Source organism: Gallinula chloropus (assembly GCF_964237585.1).
Source record: "Gallinula chloropus genome assembly, chromosome: 9".
NCBI classification, from domain to species: domain Eukaryota; kingdom Metazoa; phylum Chordata; class Aves; order Gruiformes; family Rallidae; genus Gallinula; species Gallinula chloropus.
Window position 1 is genome coordinate 1,069,066 of NC_140094.1, and position 18,788 is coordinate 1,087,853.

Here is an 18,788-nt window from a genome sequence, read left to right on the forward strand (position 1 = left end):
TAAAAAACTTCTAGGAATCATCAGAAGAAAACTGAGGTTATTTAATTAACTAGAAAGTTAGCAGAAAAGAGTTAGTTAATTATTCTAAGCACTCCACAAACCCCACCTGGTCATGAGTCCAATCCCCTCAGAAGTAGTGGAGGGAGGTTGCTGTAACTGTCCATCCTCCCTTCGTTTCTGGACCTCCTCGATAACTGGGCTTACTCCTAAGATCAACAAGGCACATCTGTGGATCACAGAGTTGCATGCCGCAGTATACACATCCTGGCCTTCTGTCAGGTCAGTGCTGATTCTTCGTTCCTGCTGAGACTGAGGAGTTGGATCATCAAGTCTAGTCCCTGTCCCAGTGTTCATCCTATCTCGATCCCGACTGCGAGCTACTTCACGGGCTGATAGGAAACATTGAAATATTTCTGTAACATGCAACACAAAAAGAAGGTCTTAACTTCTAGAAAAAGCTACACAGAATGAAATATTCATGTACATCTTGGGCCAAAAACTGCCCCACTACAAAGAACAATGAATATTCTTCCACCAGTAAAAGAACACATTAATAATACAAAACTTTAAAAGAAGTAATGCAAACAGGTTAAATGAAGCATTTACACAATGTTGTGTTTAAAACAAAGTGGACAATGCAATTTGACAGAACACTAAACACTCTTTCAGTGTCTTACTGCAACCCAACTCCTGTTTGGATAGCATCAAAGAGGAAAGAGATGATTTAGTGTTTGCCTTTTAGCAGATGTATATAAAGAAATGCTTCTGTAAGTCTTCATTCAGTCATCACCTTCCCACTTACTTGTGTATGTAACACTACTGTTTGCCTGGATACTTCTGGATACACTTCCTTTATTGTACCCAAAAACTCTGTTCAAGTAGAATTTGAGAACACTGAGCATCTGCCCAGGATAACTGCCTATCAAGCAGCAAAAGCACTTTGCATCTACTGAACAGGCAGCATACTTATACACCTTCCAGAATATCATCTCATAAAAGTGCATTTCAAATCCACAGCACACTTTCAGGAAAGTCTGCTGCACTGTGGATATGATAAGGCATCATACAGAAACTGAAGGCATAATACACATTTTGGCCTGCAACATCCCAAACTGGAATAATGGGAAATTTAAAGACTGACAGCAAAACAGCTGATGACAGCAGAGGCTGGAAAAAAGAAAAACATTCTAACAGCATGCAGAGGAACAATATTTGGAAAAGGAAAAAAAAGGAAGAAAAAAAATTATAAAGTCAGTGGATTTTCTTTTTTAGGCTGCATACATCCTACAGCCATTTCCAACAGCTCACACAGGCTCTGACTTTGAGAACACCAGGGTAACAATAGAAAAAAAAAATTGAGCACAGCTGGGTGGGTGAGAGGTGGGCAATGGTCTCTTCACCCGAGTAAGAGGAGATAGGACAAGGGGCAATGGCATGAAGCTGTGCCAGGGCAGGGTTAGATTGGACATTAGAAAAAAATTCTTTACTGAAAGAGTTGTCAGGGCCTGGAACAGGCTGCCCAGGGAGGGGGTTGAGTCACCTTCCCTGGATGTGTTCAAAAAAAGGGTAGATGAGGTACTTAGGGATATGGTTTAGCTTAGGATGGGAAAGGTTGGACTTGATGATCTTCTAAGGTCTTTTCCAGCCTTGTGATTCTGTGACTGTGTTGCTTCACTAAAACTGGAAAAAATTAAGTATTAACTACACCATCGAGTCTGATTACAAGCCCTAGTCAGTGTAAGTTTGGGGAATTCATCTTTTTCTATCTATCTTCTGAAGAACTAAACAAATTTTTTTAACAACCCATGTTCTCAACAGATTCACTTCCAAACCTCAGAATTGCATTACCCTTCAAAGCTTATTACATAAAGATTAACACATACGAACTTCTATATGCAGATACTGATGAAAACTCAATAGATCTAATGAATAGAAATCTAGGGAAAACAATATGAAACCCAGTAGTTTTAAGTAATGTCTCCATTTTACCTCGGAGTCAAAAATATGTTGTCTTTCCAAAGCACATTACATTACTGACACACGTAACTAGTACTTACTACCAGCTGTCATAACTTCATGTTCTCTTTCCTCCTCTTCGTCTTCCTGCTCTGGGTGCCCTTCTTCTCTGTCACGTTCTGCCTGCTCCTCCATCTCTGCTTCTTCATCAATTGTACGAGTAAAAGAATGTTCTTGGGTATCAACATCAGCAGACTCTTGGTTATCCAACATCTTGATTAAAAATGAAATAAAATACACAGTCAATTAATTCTCACTGAAATGGAAAATGACCATAAAAGCACACAGGTATTCAGTATGCTTTTTCCCATTGAAAAGATACTTTTGTTGTTGTCTGAAATGAACAACAAAGACAGCTGTTTACATTCAAGGTTTTAAACACATAAGTTAGAAAATTTAATTTCCTTAATAACTATTAGCCAGATGATTTGTCAAAAAATGTCTCCCTGTAATGACTACTTAAATCTATATTGTCAAATTTTGATACTTTAAGCATCAAAGCCTTTAGTAATCGCATACTGTCATCTCAAAAAATTTTCTGCCTTTAACAATTATATGAACATAATAAAATTGATTTTGATGGACAAGATTTTGTTATTTAGAGTGATACCCAATATGTTTCCAATTCTTATTCTTAGCAGTCCTGAATTTGCAGTTCTTTCCTCTGTTTTATTTCAACAAAATTAAACAGATGCATGCCCCAAGATCAAAAATTAGAATATGAGGTGCAAAATAATAGTAATAGTCTCAGATTTTGAATTAAAATGTATTTTTGACTGAGTGGTTGTGTTTGGCTTGATGCTTTCCTTCAATTTGAGGATACAAGTGCTCACCAGTAAAATACTGAACTGAAAATAGATTTACAGTCTTACCCATCTGTCTCTTGAGGATGACCTAGACTGAATAAGTTCCATGTTCTTGCAAGCAAGCAAGCGACTCCGCACTTTATAGACACACCGGTAAACTTCTGACAGGGCTTTGCCAGGCTGGTACCTACCAAAAAAAAAGACCCAAAAAGAATAATTAAAAAAAAAAGTTAAAAAATCATACAGTCTTCCTTTTAAAAATTGAAGTTGAACTTTTAAAAGCAACTTTAAGTTACTTGCCTGCTCTCACCACAGGCTTGACCAAGTAAACTTGTATGTTTCAGAAGAGCTGCAAGAACAAATCTGGACACAGTATCTAGGAGTGACTCATTACTTAAAGTTGCAGTATCCCAATCTGAAATTAGAAAGGATTCATCAAAACTGGTTACTGTGTGTTTCCAGCAAACAAATATATTGTCAATGACATCATTAAAAAACCCTTTCACTACTAAATATTTCCATTTAGGAATATGTTCAATGCTTAAGAAATAAGTTTTGCATCAACAACACATAAATCCACTGCTTCAGACAAAGGTGTTTTGGTCTGCTCAAGGTACTTAAGTCTAACAGCCAAGGGCAGGCACACAAAGAGACTCCAAGAGCCCAACTTAGGGTGCAACTTCCTCTTTCAAGCAAGGATACTGAACTGGAGGAGCTCTTCCCTTTAGAGAGCCACTGACACACGTGGAACTTGTTTAGAAACATGCTGGGCTTGAGAAATCCTGCTGTTTTACACCTGGTTGAAATCACATTCAGGAGTTATTTTGCAGACCTTCTTACAATGATAAAGCCTCATCTCCAGAAGGAAAGCCAATTATTAACACATGCACAAGCTTAAGCACAAACTTCAATGCTTATATTAACAACACACGTTTTTCAGGTCTCAAAAGTGAGATTTGTCCAGGGTTTTCAGAAACTGGCTCTTTAAGTTCAAAATTTTTCCCCACCTTAAAAAGAACTGTTCTGAAAATAATGTTACTCTACTACAAAATAACTGAACTGCCAATGAAACCTCCACAAGGCACCATCATTTTTCACAAGCAATAAAAAGAAATTACTCTCCCACAAATCCTTAGAAATACCCACGTGGTACTTTTCCAATTAAATATTATCTATGAATCTTTGCACACTGCTGTAGGAACCCCAAAAGCTTTCGTGGCCACATAAGGTTTAGTCTAACAGACCTGCTCCTCAGCAAGTTCCTTTACTTTGCATTTCAGGGTATGCTAACTTTGAGCTAGTCAGCATTGCAAACAGAGCAGAGCCCCCAAAATTTCTAAAACACCCAATTCCATAACCAAAATAATACACATTAGTCCATTCATCTCAGCTCTTGCAAACAGGCAATGAGCAGTTTTACTGGAATTCCTACTTCTGTGGAATTTGGCAACAGAATTCTCTGTGTTCCTCTCAAGAGGCACTTAATACCATTTGCTGTCATCTTGATCTGACCTAGTTTGGCCAGAGATGCACAGAAAATCATCTCTGGATCCAGTCCAGAGTTACAGTACAACCCCAATGGTTAAGTGGCTCTCATAAAAAAGACACATGGGAAGCTTGAGCTGGAACCCAGATTTGAGGCCACCCAAATTTTTAGGCATTTTTGTTTCACCCTGCTCTACTTGGAAAACAGAAAACACCAACAACTGAGTAAGCAAACAAGAGTCTCTCTTTTTCAGTTTGGAGGGAAAAAGAACATCGAACTACATCTTTTTCAAACAGTGGAAGCTGTGTCAAAAATAAGTAACAGAGAAAAGCAAAAGGAAGACTGTGAAATACAACAATAAATTCAATTTGTCATGTCACAGAATTAGAAGTCATTGCCAAAGAAAGTATAGGTTTCTGCAAGTCATGTAGTTGAAGCATGCAATATGCTTTGAAGACACACACATTGGTATTTTTTCAACATCTTACCTTTACTAACAGCATAGTCTTGCATACTGATCCAGAGGCTCCTCGCTGGCTCTTTTGTACAACCCAAGGCCAAATCAACATAAACAGAAATTTCAGGTCGCAGTTTATAATCAAACGGCTTCTGTTCTTCATTTCCAGAGAGGGCCACTTCTAATAAGGAGCTCATGCATTTGTCTAAAAGAAGGGAATTACTTAAAAAGTTGAACTCCAAGAATTTTGAGGATCATATGCATCTCTCTAAAAGCACGTAAAGCAGCTCTGACTCTCCACTTTGATTAAAATAAAAGAATAATCAGAACATCTCATTGTCTGATTACAAACTCACATTAGATAAGGAATACAGTGACTTAGAGTTTCAATTTACCTAAAGTATTTGGAATGTTTGCATTATGCAACTCTGTTTCAATAGCATAATTCTGTGTCATTAATTTTACCTGAACTATACAGCCATACTCACAGTACTTTCAGACATGGACACATTTCAAAATACTATGTTATGTAACTAAGTCTTGAAATAGTCTACTCAGGGGAATAAGGAGATGTGAACTAAGAAGAATGTGAAGGAGATGTGAATTGAGGCCACAGAGAAGCAGAAGCAAGAGCATTATTCAGTTAAGATGGGATGACTGGAAATGCTGACACTGGGTCCTGTTAACACTTATGGTCGGCTGGAAGGATTGAAGTTTGCTGTTAATGGTATTATTTCTAATTAGTACAAATATCACTTTGTAAGTGGAATTTAAGATACTTTCCAGTAACAAATCTGAACAATGAAGTCCCTGCTGTGCCTGTTCAATGCTGAGCATCTAATCTGAATTAACTCAGTGAAGTCTGTTACTTACTTCACAAACTGCCCAATTTCCTCCTTCTGTATGCATTTCCAAGCCCCTTTGCAAACTACAGCATAACCTAATAAACCATGTTCCAGGTTTTTCTATTACTGCGATACCTGAGGCACACAGACTTACTCAACCACCACCAGAAATTTCCAAACTGAACACAAACATTCACAGTGACAATTAGATACATGCAGGTAACAGCTTACCTAAATGAGGAATATCCATTTCCACTCCATCACTAAAAAGTGGAGTTTTCAACCAATAGGCTGTATCTTGTTCCTCAGGGGACACTGGAGGTCCCTGAAGCATGCCACCAAGACACCGCCCAATGAGCAAAGCTACAGTTCTCTCCAGATCAACAAGCCACACCCAAGACTGGGCAGGCTGTGGCAAGGGCACTCCAGCAGGATCAATTAATTCAGGTCCACCTAGAAGAATTAGCAAGGAATTGTCAAATTAGTCACTGTTGCCCAGATGTTAAAAGAAATTCCAAAATGAGTTAAATTAATGGCAGATCTCATTAGCATTTCCCAGTTAAAATCAGATTTGCCCCAGTCAACAACCTGTGAACTGAAGAAACTGTAGTCTGGACAAACAGATCATTCCACATTAAGGAACAGCAGAGACCACCACCATTCACAGCACAACCATTCACTCTAAATGAAGTAATGGCTCTTTTAAACTCAAACACCTATTTTGTCCAATGCATATCTCTTTGCATTCTAATAAATGTGATTGGAAACAGCACTTAGTAACAGCTGAAACCTTTGTCAAAAATATTCATTAAAAACTGAATGAATAGCAAACAAGTATAACACCTTCTATGACAAATTTCAGGAGTTTTACCTCAGGTTTTATATTTCTATTTCACTGGCACCAGAAGTATCTGGTGGTACATATTCAGGAATTTAGTAGATAATTCAGGATTTTAAGTTAAAATTCTATTACACCACGACATGGAAAGCAAAAGCAAAATCTGGGCATTAAAATAAACAAATCATAACAAAGTTATCTATTAGCTATGTCAGGGAAAGTTCAGATTGGACATTAGGAAAGGGTTCTTCACTATGAGGGTGGTCAGTCCCTGGAACCAAGCCTGTCAGTGTTCAAGGAGCATCTGGACAATGCTCTTAGCCACAGGGTTTAGTTTTAAGAATCACAGGTTCCTTCCAACTTCGAGTGTTTTATGATTCTAAAAGAGTGGTATGTTCATGTATTACAAACATAGTATTTTCAGTTCATAATATGTTTCCTGTATTGTTCTTGGATTCCTACTCAAGTTAATATACATTCTGGGTTGAGAGAATAAAGAAATTTGCCTGCAGCTCAAAATATTTCACAGCAAAGGATGTCAGCACATTCAAGAATTTCAAAAGGAGACACTTAGCTTTAAAAAAAAGTGCCATCTTTAAAGGGACAGTTAAACTTCCACCATAAAAAAGTGACATGTCATTCATTATTTTTCAGCTTAAGAGTGTGTTAGCTCCTTACACTTACCATGAAGTGGCCACTGTAATTCTTGATCTTCTAAAAGGGCTGCAGCAGGTAACAGTCTATTTAGACGATCCAAAGGTGGCAACAGATCTAGCAGGTAACTCAATAAAGGCCGAGCTACTGATACTGGCAGTAACAATAATGAGTTGACAATCTGAGAGAGCATACTACCAGCAGCTGAAACATAAATCACATCTACAGAGGAAAAAACTCTAATTAGAATTCAGAATACCATTACAGTTCATGCACAATTTAACAAGAAAGAGTTATATGAAAATCTTTCAGCCATCTCAAAATGTCTCAGCATATATGTTGAGTTGTATTTAATAATTATTAATCTATTCCATATTTAACTTTTGCACCTTTCAGTCCCACAGAAAAAATTTACTTGTAAAAGAGAAATCTAGAACTAATAAAACTGAAAGAATGACGCACAAAACCAACATCCTCTCTATTCTGTATTCTTCCTGCATGCAAAATACATCAGAAATATGAATCAAAGGCTATCCTCCTTGGGTAGACACCTAACGTCCTCCTCTGGGATGTCTACGTTATGCAGATAGAGGGAAAACAAGTTTTTTCTTTCTAATTCAAATCCAAACAATCCTGAACCTGTGCTTAGAGTGGCACCATACTGATTTTTCCATGAACATTTATTTACCTCTCAATTTTTCCCCAACACTACCATTCCAAGAGCTTTCCTTAAGTAGCGTTGCTGAACGGGAATAGATATCTGTAGCATGGGGCAATAAAAGCTGAAGGTGCTTGTGAAGCAGGGCCACACTGCTGGAATTCTGTAAGGAAACAAACAAAAATAAGTCAAAATGTATTTAAGAGGTTCATTACTTGAATCAGTTTAGCTTTCACATACTCAGATTCTCCACAGGAATTTCTGAACATTCTGCTGCTTGTGCATACTGAATTAATTTTTTCCCCTAATAGAAAAAATAAGGTCACACACCTCACTAACACTGTTGATGTGGCAATAAGCCAGCAACTGTTTCTGCAGTGAACATAAAAGCTCATGAAGATGAGCAGGTTGGCTGTTTTCTGATGCTGATGTACCCAGTAGAAATTTATCACTGTTCTTTTCCAGTTCTCCAAAGGCTTGGTCCTATTAAGACAAAAGGGGTGGAGGAAGAACAATTAGCTCTGTCTTGAAACTCTGCAATACTTAAGACCACCTTAAACCCAAGCTTGCACCTGTGATTATCAAAGAAATCAGGTCATGTCAAGTGGATCATGGGATAACTGAACATGAAACGACAACCATTTAGAATGTCACAGTAATAATTATGATAGCTGTCAATCAAACATTTCTATTCTAAAAAAGGGCATTTTCAGATGCAGAAATACTTTGTTCAACTCACCCAGGATACCTGGGTGCAAGAACTTACTCCCCACACTGACTCCCAAATCACAGTATGTTAAAATAGAATGTATTGTGGGCTAATAGATAAAAAGTTCTAGATTAGAATCCCTCCTTGCATTATCTGGCATGGCAATACGAGAGGCAGAAATTATATGGGTGCTTCACTTCATTCTGAATTTTACTGAAAAAACTGAGCTAGTTTCATGTAGAAGATTCAAAGTAGATAGCTCAATCTAGACAGACAATGAAGAGCTAGAGGAAAGAACAAAAAAATTACCCTCACCTTACCCTCAGGAGATAGGGAAACTATGCCAGAGAAGGAGAGATCTCTGATTTCCTTTTGCCCTTAGTGAAGTTAATTCAAGAGATTCATGTTCCTGGTGTCTGCCTATCTTTCCCTGATAGCTGACAAAAAATGGTTCCATACAATCTACTTATTTGATGTGTTACATTCTGTCTTCCAAAAAAACTTTTGAAGCCAAAGTAAGAAGAATAAAATACTTCAGTCTGATATAAAACAATCTTCATCTACACAAACAGCTTTAAACAGTAAAAGCCTCTATAATATCATTAGAACCACAATGTTAGAGACTATTTAATGGATTGTAGCCCACTTTAGGAGAAATATAGATGGCAATGTTCCTTTAAATAAACAAAAAGATCACCATTTTCAGAAAGTGGGGGGAAACTTGTAAGCCTTCTGAGTATCTAAAATTCATTAACATTTAAATAAATAAATAAATACACATACTGTATAAAATCCCAAATTTCTCAGAAGAGTCTTCATTAGGATTTCAGCTAGGTGAGTATCCGGATGACTGCTCTGGACACCGTATGTTTGATCAGAGAGACTTCCATAGCTGATACACAATGAGGAAGTGTCTGTGGTATCGGACGGCGAGCTATAGCCAAGCAGGGAAGCTACATGGGTGTGATCCTGCAAGCTTGTCAGAATAATATCCAATTGCATTCTCTGAAGGGAGATGTTTAGACACAAGAAACACTCTTAGTTAATGAAGATAAAACAGTGAGCTAAGAAGAAAAGAGCATCAGGTATAGTTATGCAATAAAAATATTCAATGAGATGAGAAAACAAGCTGGAGGACTGCACGCCAGAAACATCCAAACAGTTCTTTCTGCAGGTTTGTGGTATTAAAGAACAGATAAATATACCAAATTATATGACCACACTTAGTAAAAATCAGAGATCAAGAAAGGAAAATTAGCCATTGGATCAAATGTTTTGTCCATTTTGTTATTATCTGAGTATTTGTGGGGTGGAGAGAGAAGAGGCAATTATTCTCAAGTACCCTAGTGACCACCAGGGGCTTAACTCTGTGCCAGCAATAATCTTCAGAAATCTTTAGAAAATTAGAACCAGAAGACTCTTTTTCACAGTTTCAGTATCAAGTCTGTTCCACAGTCTAGAGAATAAGGGATTTGACCAGGATCCTACCTGTAGAGAACTGGATATGCCTTTCTCTCATTTTCTAACCTAGGTCTACTGCTGAAGGTTCAATTCCTACTGCCCTAAAGGACAGGAACACATGTTCCTTCAATTTCTTTCCTTCTATTTGTAGGATACCAAGCAAGTCTCCTAACCTGCATTAATTGCTGTTCTTTACATTCAAGAAAGAAAGAAAAAAGAGGGACAATCCCAGTGATCTTTGCAAAGCACAGTGAAATCCATGTAGGAAAAGCATCATACAAATATTCTTCCTAGAAAATAACTGCTTTTCTGTTACCAACACTTGCTTCATCAGGCTACTGCACAAAAATGTCTAACCTTCAAAGTTGACTAGATACACTAACACAGCAATTCCTAATTTTTCTGCAGTCAAGTTTTACTTGAGGAAACATGTGGCACCTTACCTTGCTAGATTCTGTTTTAGTCATGCTACAGATTTGCATTGGATCTCACCAGTAATGTGTGTGTACTCTGCTAATGAAGCTCACTGTTCAGAATGTTCTAGCAAACAATAAATAAATGCACAACTGCTTTCAAAGCACAGTGTGTTTTTACTTGACCTTACCTGTCCTTTCGATAAGCTTTCCCATCTATCAGGACCTTGGGGTAGAAGAGAATGTAGCAATTCCATTCTCTCTCGCAATGGAGGAAGTAGCATAGTCGCTCCTACTGACAGAGTCTCTATTACAACCTAAAATTAGAATAGCAGAAAAGACTTTTTCAGGAGAGGGAGGACGGGACAGGTAGAAGTGTCAGCTCAACTGCATATTTATAAAACACAGCACAACACACATGGATATATCAAAACCATTCACTTAAATTTTAATCACCATCAAAATTCAATCACACAAGAGCACAAGTATCTGATTCTGTAATCCAGAGAAACACAGTACACTGAAGGAGTGAAATGAGACCAAGATATTGACAAAACAATATGAAATTCTTTATAAGTTGCTTTGTAAGTAGAAGTTACTCAACTTAGTTAAGTTATTCAATACACAACATTGCCACTTTAGGCTCCTTATTACAAGCAATCACAATTTTTTAAATTCCCATGCAAACATTCTTCTCTGTTTTCAGATCACAAAACAGTGACAGTGATTAAAACCGGTAAGTCAGAATCATGTTCATCAGGACAACAAGTTCAGAAAGTCAGAGAAATCTCTAATTACACAATCAGAGAAAGAAAGAAAAGACAGTAGTAGAATATTCACATGTAAACAAAAAAGCAGTACTTACCTCCTGAATTTCATCAGGGACAGAAGAGTCCATCAGTCTAAACAACAAGTTTCGAAGAGGACCAGCTTGGCGGCCAAGAATGCTAGTGGCTACACCTCCAGCCAGTGCAAGTGCAAGATGATTAGAAAGCAGCTTCAAGCACAGTTTAAGAAAATTGTGATGTTCCCTGTAAGAAGAAATACATCCCTGTTAACGTCTCCAATTATTACCCTTATTACCTTTCACTTATTTGTGAACTAAGGTCTTAATTAATTTAATTTTTAATCACTCTCATTTGATTTTGCATAGAAAATAGATAAATAAATTACAACCAGGTCTTCAAAGAAACTCCTCCTATTGCAAATCTGCTTAGGACAACATTTTCTGGAGTGCCTTCCAGAAAAGACAAATTTGTGTAAACGCAGAAAAGCTCTCCAAACCCAAAGCAGGGAAAATCCTTCCATATATATTTCAGACCTAAGTGATGCTTCATATCTCTGAATCTCAGGTTTGTGAGAAGCAGCTTGTATTTTCAAAACCAATGGAATATCTCACCTCCTTAAAGAAATAAAACAACCCACTTGGAACTGACCACGAAATATCCTCAACTATCCACTACTAACTCTGTCTGTATCAGAAGAAAACTGTTGCAGCTGTAGTATTACACCTCATTACAAAGGCTCATAGGCAAATCAGTCCCTAGAAAAATTGAACCACCTTTCTCCACTCTGTTCCTTCAGATAGGTAGGTAGTTCCGCTTGCTAGCACAAGCTGAACAACACAGTCATACATGACCTTTAAAAGTGTCTTTCATACATTCTGAATGATTTCTATTTCTCCAGAGGTGGTCAGAGACCTTGAGCTGCATGCAAGAAGGCAACAGGCCACTCTCACAAGCTAAAAATGTCAGTAGAAAAATATCCTAATTCCTTAGATAGAAACAGGGTTTTATCACAGCATTGATCCCAACTCAGAACACAATGGCAACTATGCATGTCCTGGTCTGACCACCACACAGTTAGTCAACAACTGAATGCATGGATTGATGGATTTGCACTTGAAGATTGGGTTTTTGCCTTAGCTTATCCACAGAATAGTCAGTAAGCATCCACTCAAACTGGTTACAGGAGGAAGAACTTACAAAGCAGAAATAACGTACAGAAATAGTAAATGTATTTCAACAATACTCTGAAGAAAATACTTAATTCAGTGCAAAATTAAAAGATCCAAAGGATCTGCTACAGCTGAGGCACTGAAACGCTCCTGTGTTACACAAACACAGCACCCAAAAGAGCCAATAAATCAGACTTATTGCTTGTTAGAGAAAAGACGCCACACACTGCTGCTGTAAAGAAAAAAACCAACCCCACAACACAATACCCCACAACTGTAACATGCATATTCTATCTATACCTTGATGAAGGAAAAGGAAGAGGGGGAATTTCACTGTTGATTTTGTCACAGTAGTGCTCAAGAAAAGAACGAAGATGTGAAAAGGTACTTTCTTCAAGGTCTACACAATAGGGTCTGTGCCATGCCACAACTTGCCTGGAATCAAACATAAAAATAAGTACAGTACTGAAAATATTCCACATAAAATGAAAAGTTGAAGCAGGTTGAGTACATGCTTGACTGAACCAATTTTTTTCTTAAAACAAACTAATATGATTGAGGCAAAGGTTTGCCTGTTCTCTTCCGCAAAGTTCTTCACAAATCAAACACTCTTTTATGAACAAAACCACCTAAAGCACCAGAAATACAAAGCCACATGTATTTTATCTCACTCGTGCAAAAGCTGACTAGTACTCACAAAGCTGGTTTTGGTATAAACACCAGGTCAAAAGGAGACTTCGATACAATGTCAGGAGAATTCAACAGGGGTAGTATCACTTAGAACGATTTGAGTCTTGTTGTTTTCTTAATTGACTTTCCTGAGATAGCTCCCTTTAAAACAGGGCATTTGAAATTTTACCTCAATTTCTTCCAGTCCTTTCTGTTAGTCCATGTATAAACTTGACGTTTACGGGTTCACTTCTTCAATCACTTGCTCATGTCTTTGATGTGACAAAGTATAATTTCTGTATATTGTATCGTATGCTAGTAAGTATTAATATAAGTATTTTTTTCAGTATATTGTACACCAATAACAAAACTCTTTACTTAGGTACCTGGTTTTAGTTTAGGTTAACATGTAACCACCCAGGAATTTGTTAAGAAGTTCAAATCCGTGTCGGTAATTTGTCTAAACTTCTCCATTTCCCAAGTCTCATGCTTAGTTTAGTCCTTGTTAGACTAAAAGAAACTGCCTATAACAAAATCCTGTCACACAGGAGCACAAAATAAAAAATACTGAGTTGTTTCTCCTCCCACTGCCTAACTTGTTGATTTTTTGTAAACAGAGGTAAGTTTTGTCTAACAGCAGGTAAGAAATTATCATATACAGAAAACTAATATCCAAATCCTTGGTACTGCTGTATTTTCACTTGTGATCTGTAACAGTTTAAAGAGGAGAGAGAGAAAGAGAGAAGACTCTCCACTCCAAGACACTACAAGCCGAATATTTGACATGTGTGATGTGGTTAGCACCTTCAGGAAAGACCTGCATGCATCCCAAAATGGACTTACATACAAAACATTTACACCTGTCACCCAGTGTTACCTGTCCCTTGGAAGAGCTGTCCAGGCAAGGCTATGGGACGTTCCTGCTGAAATTTGTTGAATTGCAACTCCATCTAATCCACTTACTTTCTTCGGTTTAGTAATGGGACCAGTAGAGTTTCCCTGACCACACTGTCCCATTGAATTATTACCCCAAGCATAAACTTCATTATCTGTAAACATAAATAAAGCAGAAAACAAAACCTGAGATACAATTGCTTTTGATGAAGAGAAAGATTATTTTTATACCTTATTGTTTTTACCATGAGAAAGTGCCAAACAGTGACTATCACCAATCGAAATGTCCACTATCCTTGTCGCAGCCAGCTCTTCAATAAGCTTGGGTCTGAGAGCAGTTGCCTCTGAAGAGCCACAGCCAAGACACGCACCGCAGCCCCACGCGTAAACCTAGTGCAAACAGGCCGGAAAACACCGCGTGTCAAACGTGTGTTACTGGTGACCACAAAGAAACAAACCCCCAGATTACCACTCACACCCCAACTGCAGCTACACTTTCAGCAAAACATGCACTGTACTGTTGTGACTCCAGTGTATGTTTCATAGAATCTAAGTTCCTTTCCCCCAGCCACTCAGGTGAGCAGCCACACAGCACATCAACAGGGAAGCAACTGCTACAGTGAACTTCAACACTCCCAATTCATGCTTTAAAACCCCATTGCCTCTGAAACAGTGGGGTGAGGAGAACAGAAATGCTTATTGTATTACATGTACGTACTTCATGTCAGTAAGGGCCCTCTTTTACCACCTAAACATTTATTTCCAAGCTCTCCTGAGATTTTTCAGATTGGAAATAAACTTTCAGTTAACACCTATGTTCTAAAATACACATGCATTAAAAAAACCCTATTAAATCACTTAACTACATGAGTTGTTAACACATTAAAATTACAAGCATTTCACTGCCCTTTGTTTCCAGAATTCACTTTGCTTCTTGGATCCAATTTGGCCTTGCAGTGGTTGCATTTATTAACCTAAAATTACTTCATTTTCTGTGGCTAAGCAAGACTCTAGCAAACCCTACTTTCACATGAGTCTGCAGCACATTTTGAATTACTCTATCACATTAGGATCTCAGTCAATCTCTAATCAAATATGTTACTGATATTTATACATTACTGATATTTAAGTAGTTGTTGAATGTCGTAATAATAAATGCTGAAATAATGATCCCCACCCGATCATTTGAATGCAAACTTGCTCTAGCCTACCTGTCCTGTTGATGTCAAAGCAAGTGAAGACTGGCTCCCAGCACAAACTTTTCGGATAAACATTCCTTGCAAGGCTTCAATAACTTTAGGTTTATATACTCTATTTGTATCACCGTGACCAAGTTTGCCTACAAAAGGAGGAAACACAAGGACATTTTCAATACATAAACTGCAACAATTACAAGTACCCAAATCCAATTTATTTCCAGTTTCAGAGTCTATTTTAAAAATTAAAACATTTTTCATAGAATTTATTTCCCTTCAACTGAAGTAACTATAGACTTCATGAAATGACAGTCTCCCCCAGCCTGTAGTGCTGCAGGGGGTTGTTCTGTCCCATGTGCAGCACTCTGCACTTGGCCATGTTAAACTTCATCCCATTGGTCTCAGCCCATTGGTCCAGCCTGTTCAGATCCCTCTGAAGAGCCTCCCTACCCTCAGCAGATCAACACTCCCTCCTAGTTTAGTGTCATCTGCAAACTGAGGGAGCATCCAATCCCTTCATCCAGGTCATTGATGAAGATGTTGAACAGAACTAGACCCAGGACTGAGCCCTGGGGGACGCCACTCGTGACCGGCCTCCAGCTGGATTTGGTTCCAGTCACCACCACCCTTTGGGCTCGACCTTCCAGCCAGTTTTTAACCCAGCTGAGGGGCCACTGGCCAGTGGCAGCCAGTTTCTCAGTCAGAATGCTGTGAGAAACTGTGTCAAAGGCTTTCCTGAAGTCCAGGTAGACACATCCACAGCCTTCCCCTTGTCCATTAAGAGGGTCACCTTGTCATAGGAGGTGATCAGGTTAGTTTGACAGGATCTACCTTTTGTAAACCCATGCCAACTGGACCTGATCCCCTGGCCATCACATGTGCTGCATGACAGCTCCCAAGATGACCCTCTCCATGACCTTCCCAGGACTGAGGTCAGGCTGACAGGCCTGGAGTTCCCCGGATCCTCCTTCCAGCCGTTCTTATATATGGGTGTCACATCTGCCAGCCTCCAGTCCAGTGGAACTTCCCCACTCTGCCAGGATTGCTGATAGATGATGGAAAGGGGTTTGGCAAGCACGTCTGACAGCTCTCTCAGCACCCTCAGGTGAATCCCATCAGGTCCCATTGCCTTGTTAGTGTCTAACTGGCCAAGAAGGTTGCTAATCATTTCCTCCTTAACCATGGGAATTTTGCTACTCCTCCCCTCTCTGTCAGCCAGTTCCTGTGGATGAGTACTCAGGGAATATCCATCATTACTAATGTAGACTGAGGTAAAGAAGGAATTAAGGACCTCAGCCTTGTCCTTACCCCTTGTCGCTAATGTTCCCTCAGCATCCAATAAGGGCTGGAGATTCTCCCTGATCCCCCTCTTACTGTTAATGTACCTAGAGAAGGACTTTTTATTATCTTTTACAGAACTGGCCAGTCTGAATTCCAGTTCAGCTCTAGCCCTTCTGACTTTCTCCCTACATGATCTTACTACATTCCTACAGTAGGCCCAAGACACCTGCCCCTTCTTCCAAAGCTCGTATTTTTCCCTCTTTTCCCAAACACCTTCCTGGATCTCCCTGCTCAGCCAAGCTGGCTTCCTTCCTCAAGGACTCCTCTTCCAACACACTGGGACAGCCTGTTCTTGTGCTGCCAAGATTTCCTTCTTGAGGAGCAACCAACCCTCTTGGGCTCCTTTGCCCTCCAGGGCTGTGTCCTATGGAATCTTATTGAGCAGCTTCCTGAACAGACCAAAGTCAGCCCTACGGAAGCCTAAGGTGCTTGTTCTGGTGTCTCCCTTTCTTACTTCTCCCAGTACTAAAGAATTCTATCAGCTCATGATCACTGTGCCCCAGCCGTCCTCCAACCTTCACATCCCCCACTAGCCCTTCTCTGTTTACAAACAAGTCCAGCAGGGCACCTTCCCTGGTGGGTTTGTTCACCATCTGGGTGATTTGTGTCGTTTTCATTTTCCTACAACAATATTTTGGTACCATATTAGTAATATCCAAAAGCCAAAAGTTTATCATCTACTGAAGGAGACGAGCAAATTTCAGTATTTTGTGATGGTTAAGATGTTAAAACTGTTTAAAATTGATTTTTCAACTGAAGTTACAGAAAAAGAGAGACAGAGGAGTGGGAACGCTTCTATATGCACATGTCAGAGCCAGCTCTGAAATTGAAATTCCTACCCAGTTCTATTAACCACTGGTTTGATTATGAGATTTCTGCATTTTCCTCTCATCACAACAATATAGGGAGCAAGAATAAGCAATTATAATCTGAGTTTTATTTTTTATCTAGAAGAAATTTAGCTAAACACAGCAAGAGTAGAAAATTAATGATATGACAAACTACTGGCTTCAAAGCCCTTCATTTTTTTTAGACAGGAAGTGTTTCTTCTAGAGGCAGTTTAAATGCAACAGCTTCTAGTACATGAATGGAGTTACTCCCGTATCAAATAAGTGAGCTTTTTTGAAAGTTACCAGCAAAGCATTATTTCCTGAATTGTTTATGCATTCATTGAGTTGTCTTCTCCCCCAAAACTCTTATCTTTCTGGTAATCTGGTTTTGAAGTCTATAATCTTGCAGTTAAACTTCAAATAATTTATTTAGACTTTATTAAAATCCTTTTCTTGAACAGTTACCCAACAACCCAAACTGCAAGGAGTACTGAAGCTATGAGGTAGATAGAATAAGATGAAAATTACTACCCAAATGTTAGTTACACCTACCATTATCTCCTCCTCCAAATGACCATACTGTTCTCCCATCTTTGGACAGAGCTATTGTGTGTGAACTCCCACAGGACACCTCTCCTACATTGCTAATATCCTTCACTAAAGTTGGAATGTTGCGGCTGTTGCTGTCACCGTGACCTAAGGAAAAAAGAAAAAAAAAGTGGTTTTTTGGTGGTGAAAATTGAAGTGCTATTTATGGTTTGTCACGTCAGTAAGATTTTTGCAAACCCCACATACGTTGTTATTGTCACAAACTAATTTCTGCCCACGTTTTAGGAAGATTTACAGTGAAGTTCTGAAGAGATCTATAGTAAGGTTAATAAACATTTTTTATGACATAGTGCAGAACATTTGTTCATACCTTTCCATCTCTAAATCACAAGACTGTTATGTACCTGGTTTAAATAAAACTGAAAGAGCCAACAGTAAAACTGATTCTTGATCACAGCTGATGAAGATTGATTCATTAGGTAGCTATACTACCTTATACTGGGCAGCAGGTAGACTGAACAGCATGAGGAAACTATAATAAGAACACACTTTTACCCCTGTAAATCAAAGCAAACATACTGCCCAGGCACATAAAACCAGCACACTAGTTAGTTTTAGACAGTCACAGTTCTAACCAGTCCCTTCTGCAGAAGCCTAGTACATTACAGTATCACCTACTTCATAACAGGCATGAAACTTCAGAAATTCTGAAGATATGGAAGAAAAATGAGGAAACAGAGGGAAAAGAACACTACATGGTATCCCTAATGGATTAAATGTGAACCACTTACTGTGACCCAACTGAATGCTGCTTTTTAGTTGTGCCTCAGAACTCACCATTGCACACTGCAAGCTCCCCAAAGCATGTAAAAACTTCACATTAACCTAAAATTCAACGAGAATGTTTCCACAACCCCCTCCAAAATTGCAGGTTAAGCCTCAAACACAGCACTGTGGTCTTAACAGCAGGGATAGGCTCAGGACTTCTACCTATTCCCATGAAAACTGT

General features: G+C 38.8%; 1 protein-coding gene across 1 annotated transcript in view; it reads right to left on the reverse strand.

Moving 5' to 3' along the window:
• HERC1 (HECT and RLD domain containing E3 ubiquitin protein ligase family member 1) overlaps positions 1-18,788 on the reverse strand; it is a gene marked incomplete at its 5' end in the record, with an annotated part of 78,876 nt that overhangs the window by 53,884 nt on the left and 6,204 nt on the right. The window contains 17 exons of the mRNA XM_084268221.1: positions 107-413; positions 2,058-2,229; positions 2,889-3,002; positions 3,119-3,237; positions 4,797-4,970; positions 5,842-6,063; positions 7,133-7,324; positions 7,791-7,923; positions 8,091-8,243; positions 9,253-9,474; positions 10,535-10,660; positions 11,209-11,374; positions 12,601-12,735; positions 13,847-14,018; positions 14,109-14,253; positions 15,075-15,202; positions 17,783-17,926. Coding sequence (XP_084124347.1) covers positions 107-413; positions 2,058-2,229; positions 2,889-3,002; positions 3,119-3,237; positions 4,797-4,970; positions 5,842-6,063; positions 7,133-7,324; positions 7,791-7,923; positions 8,091-8,243; positions 9,253-9,474; positions 10,535-10,660; positions 11,209-11,374; positions 12,601-12,735; positions 13,847-14,018; positions 14,109-14,253; positions 15,075-15,202; positions 17,783-17,926 — 2,824 coding nt within the window. The remainder of the gene's footprint in view (positions 1-106; positions 414-2,057; positions 2,230-2,888; positions 3,003-3,118; positions 3,238-4,796; positions 4,971-5,841; positions 6,064-7,132; positions 7,325-7,790; positions 7,924-8,090; positions 8,244-9,252; positions 9,475-10,534; positions 10,661-11,208; positions 11,375-12,600; positions 12,736-13,846; positions 14,019-14,108; positions 14,254-15,074; positions 15,203-17,782; positions 17,927-18,788) is intronic.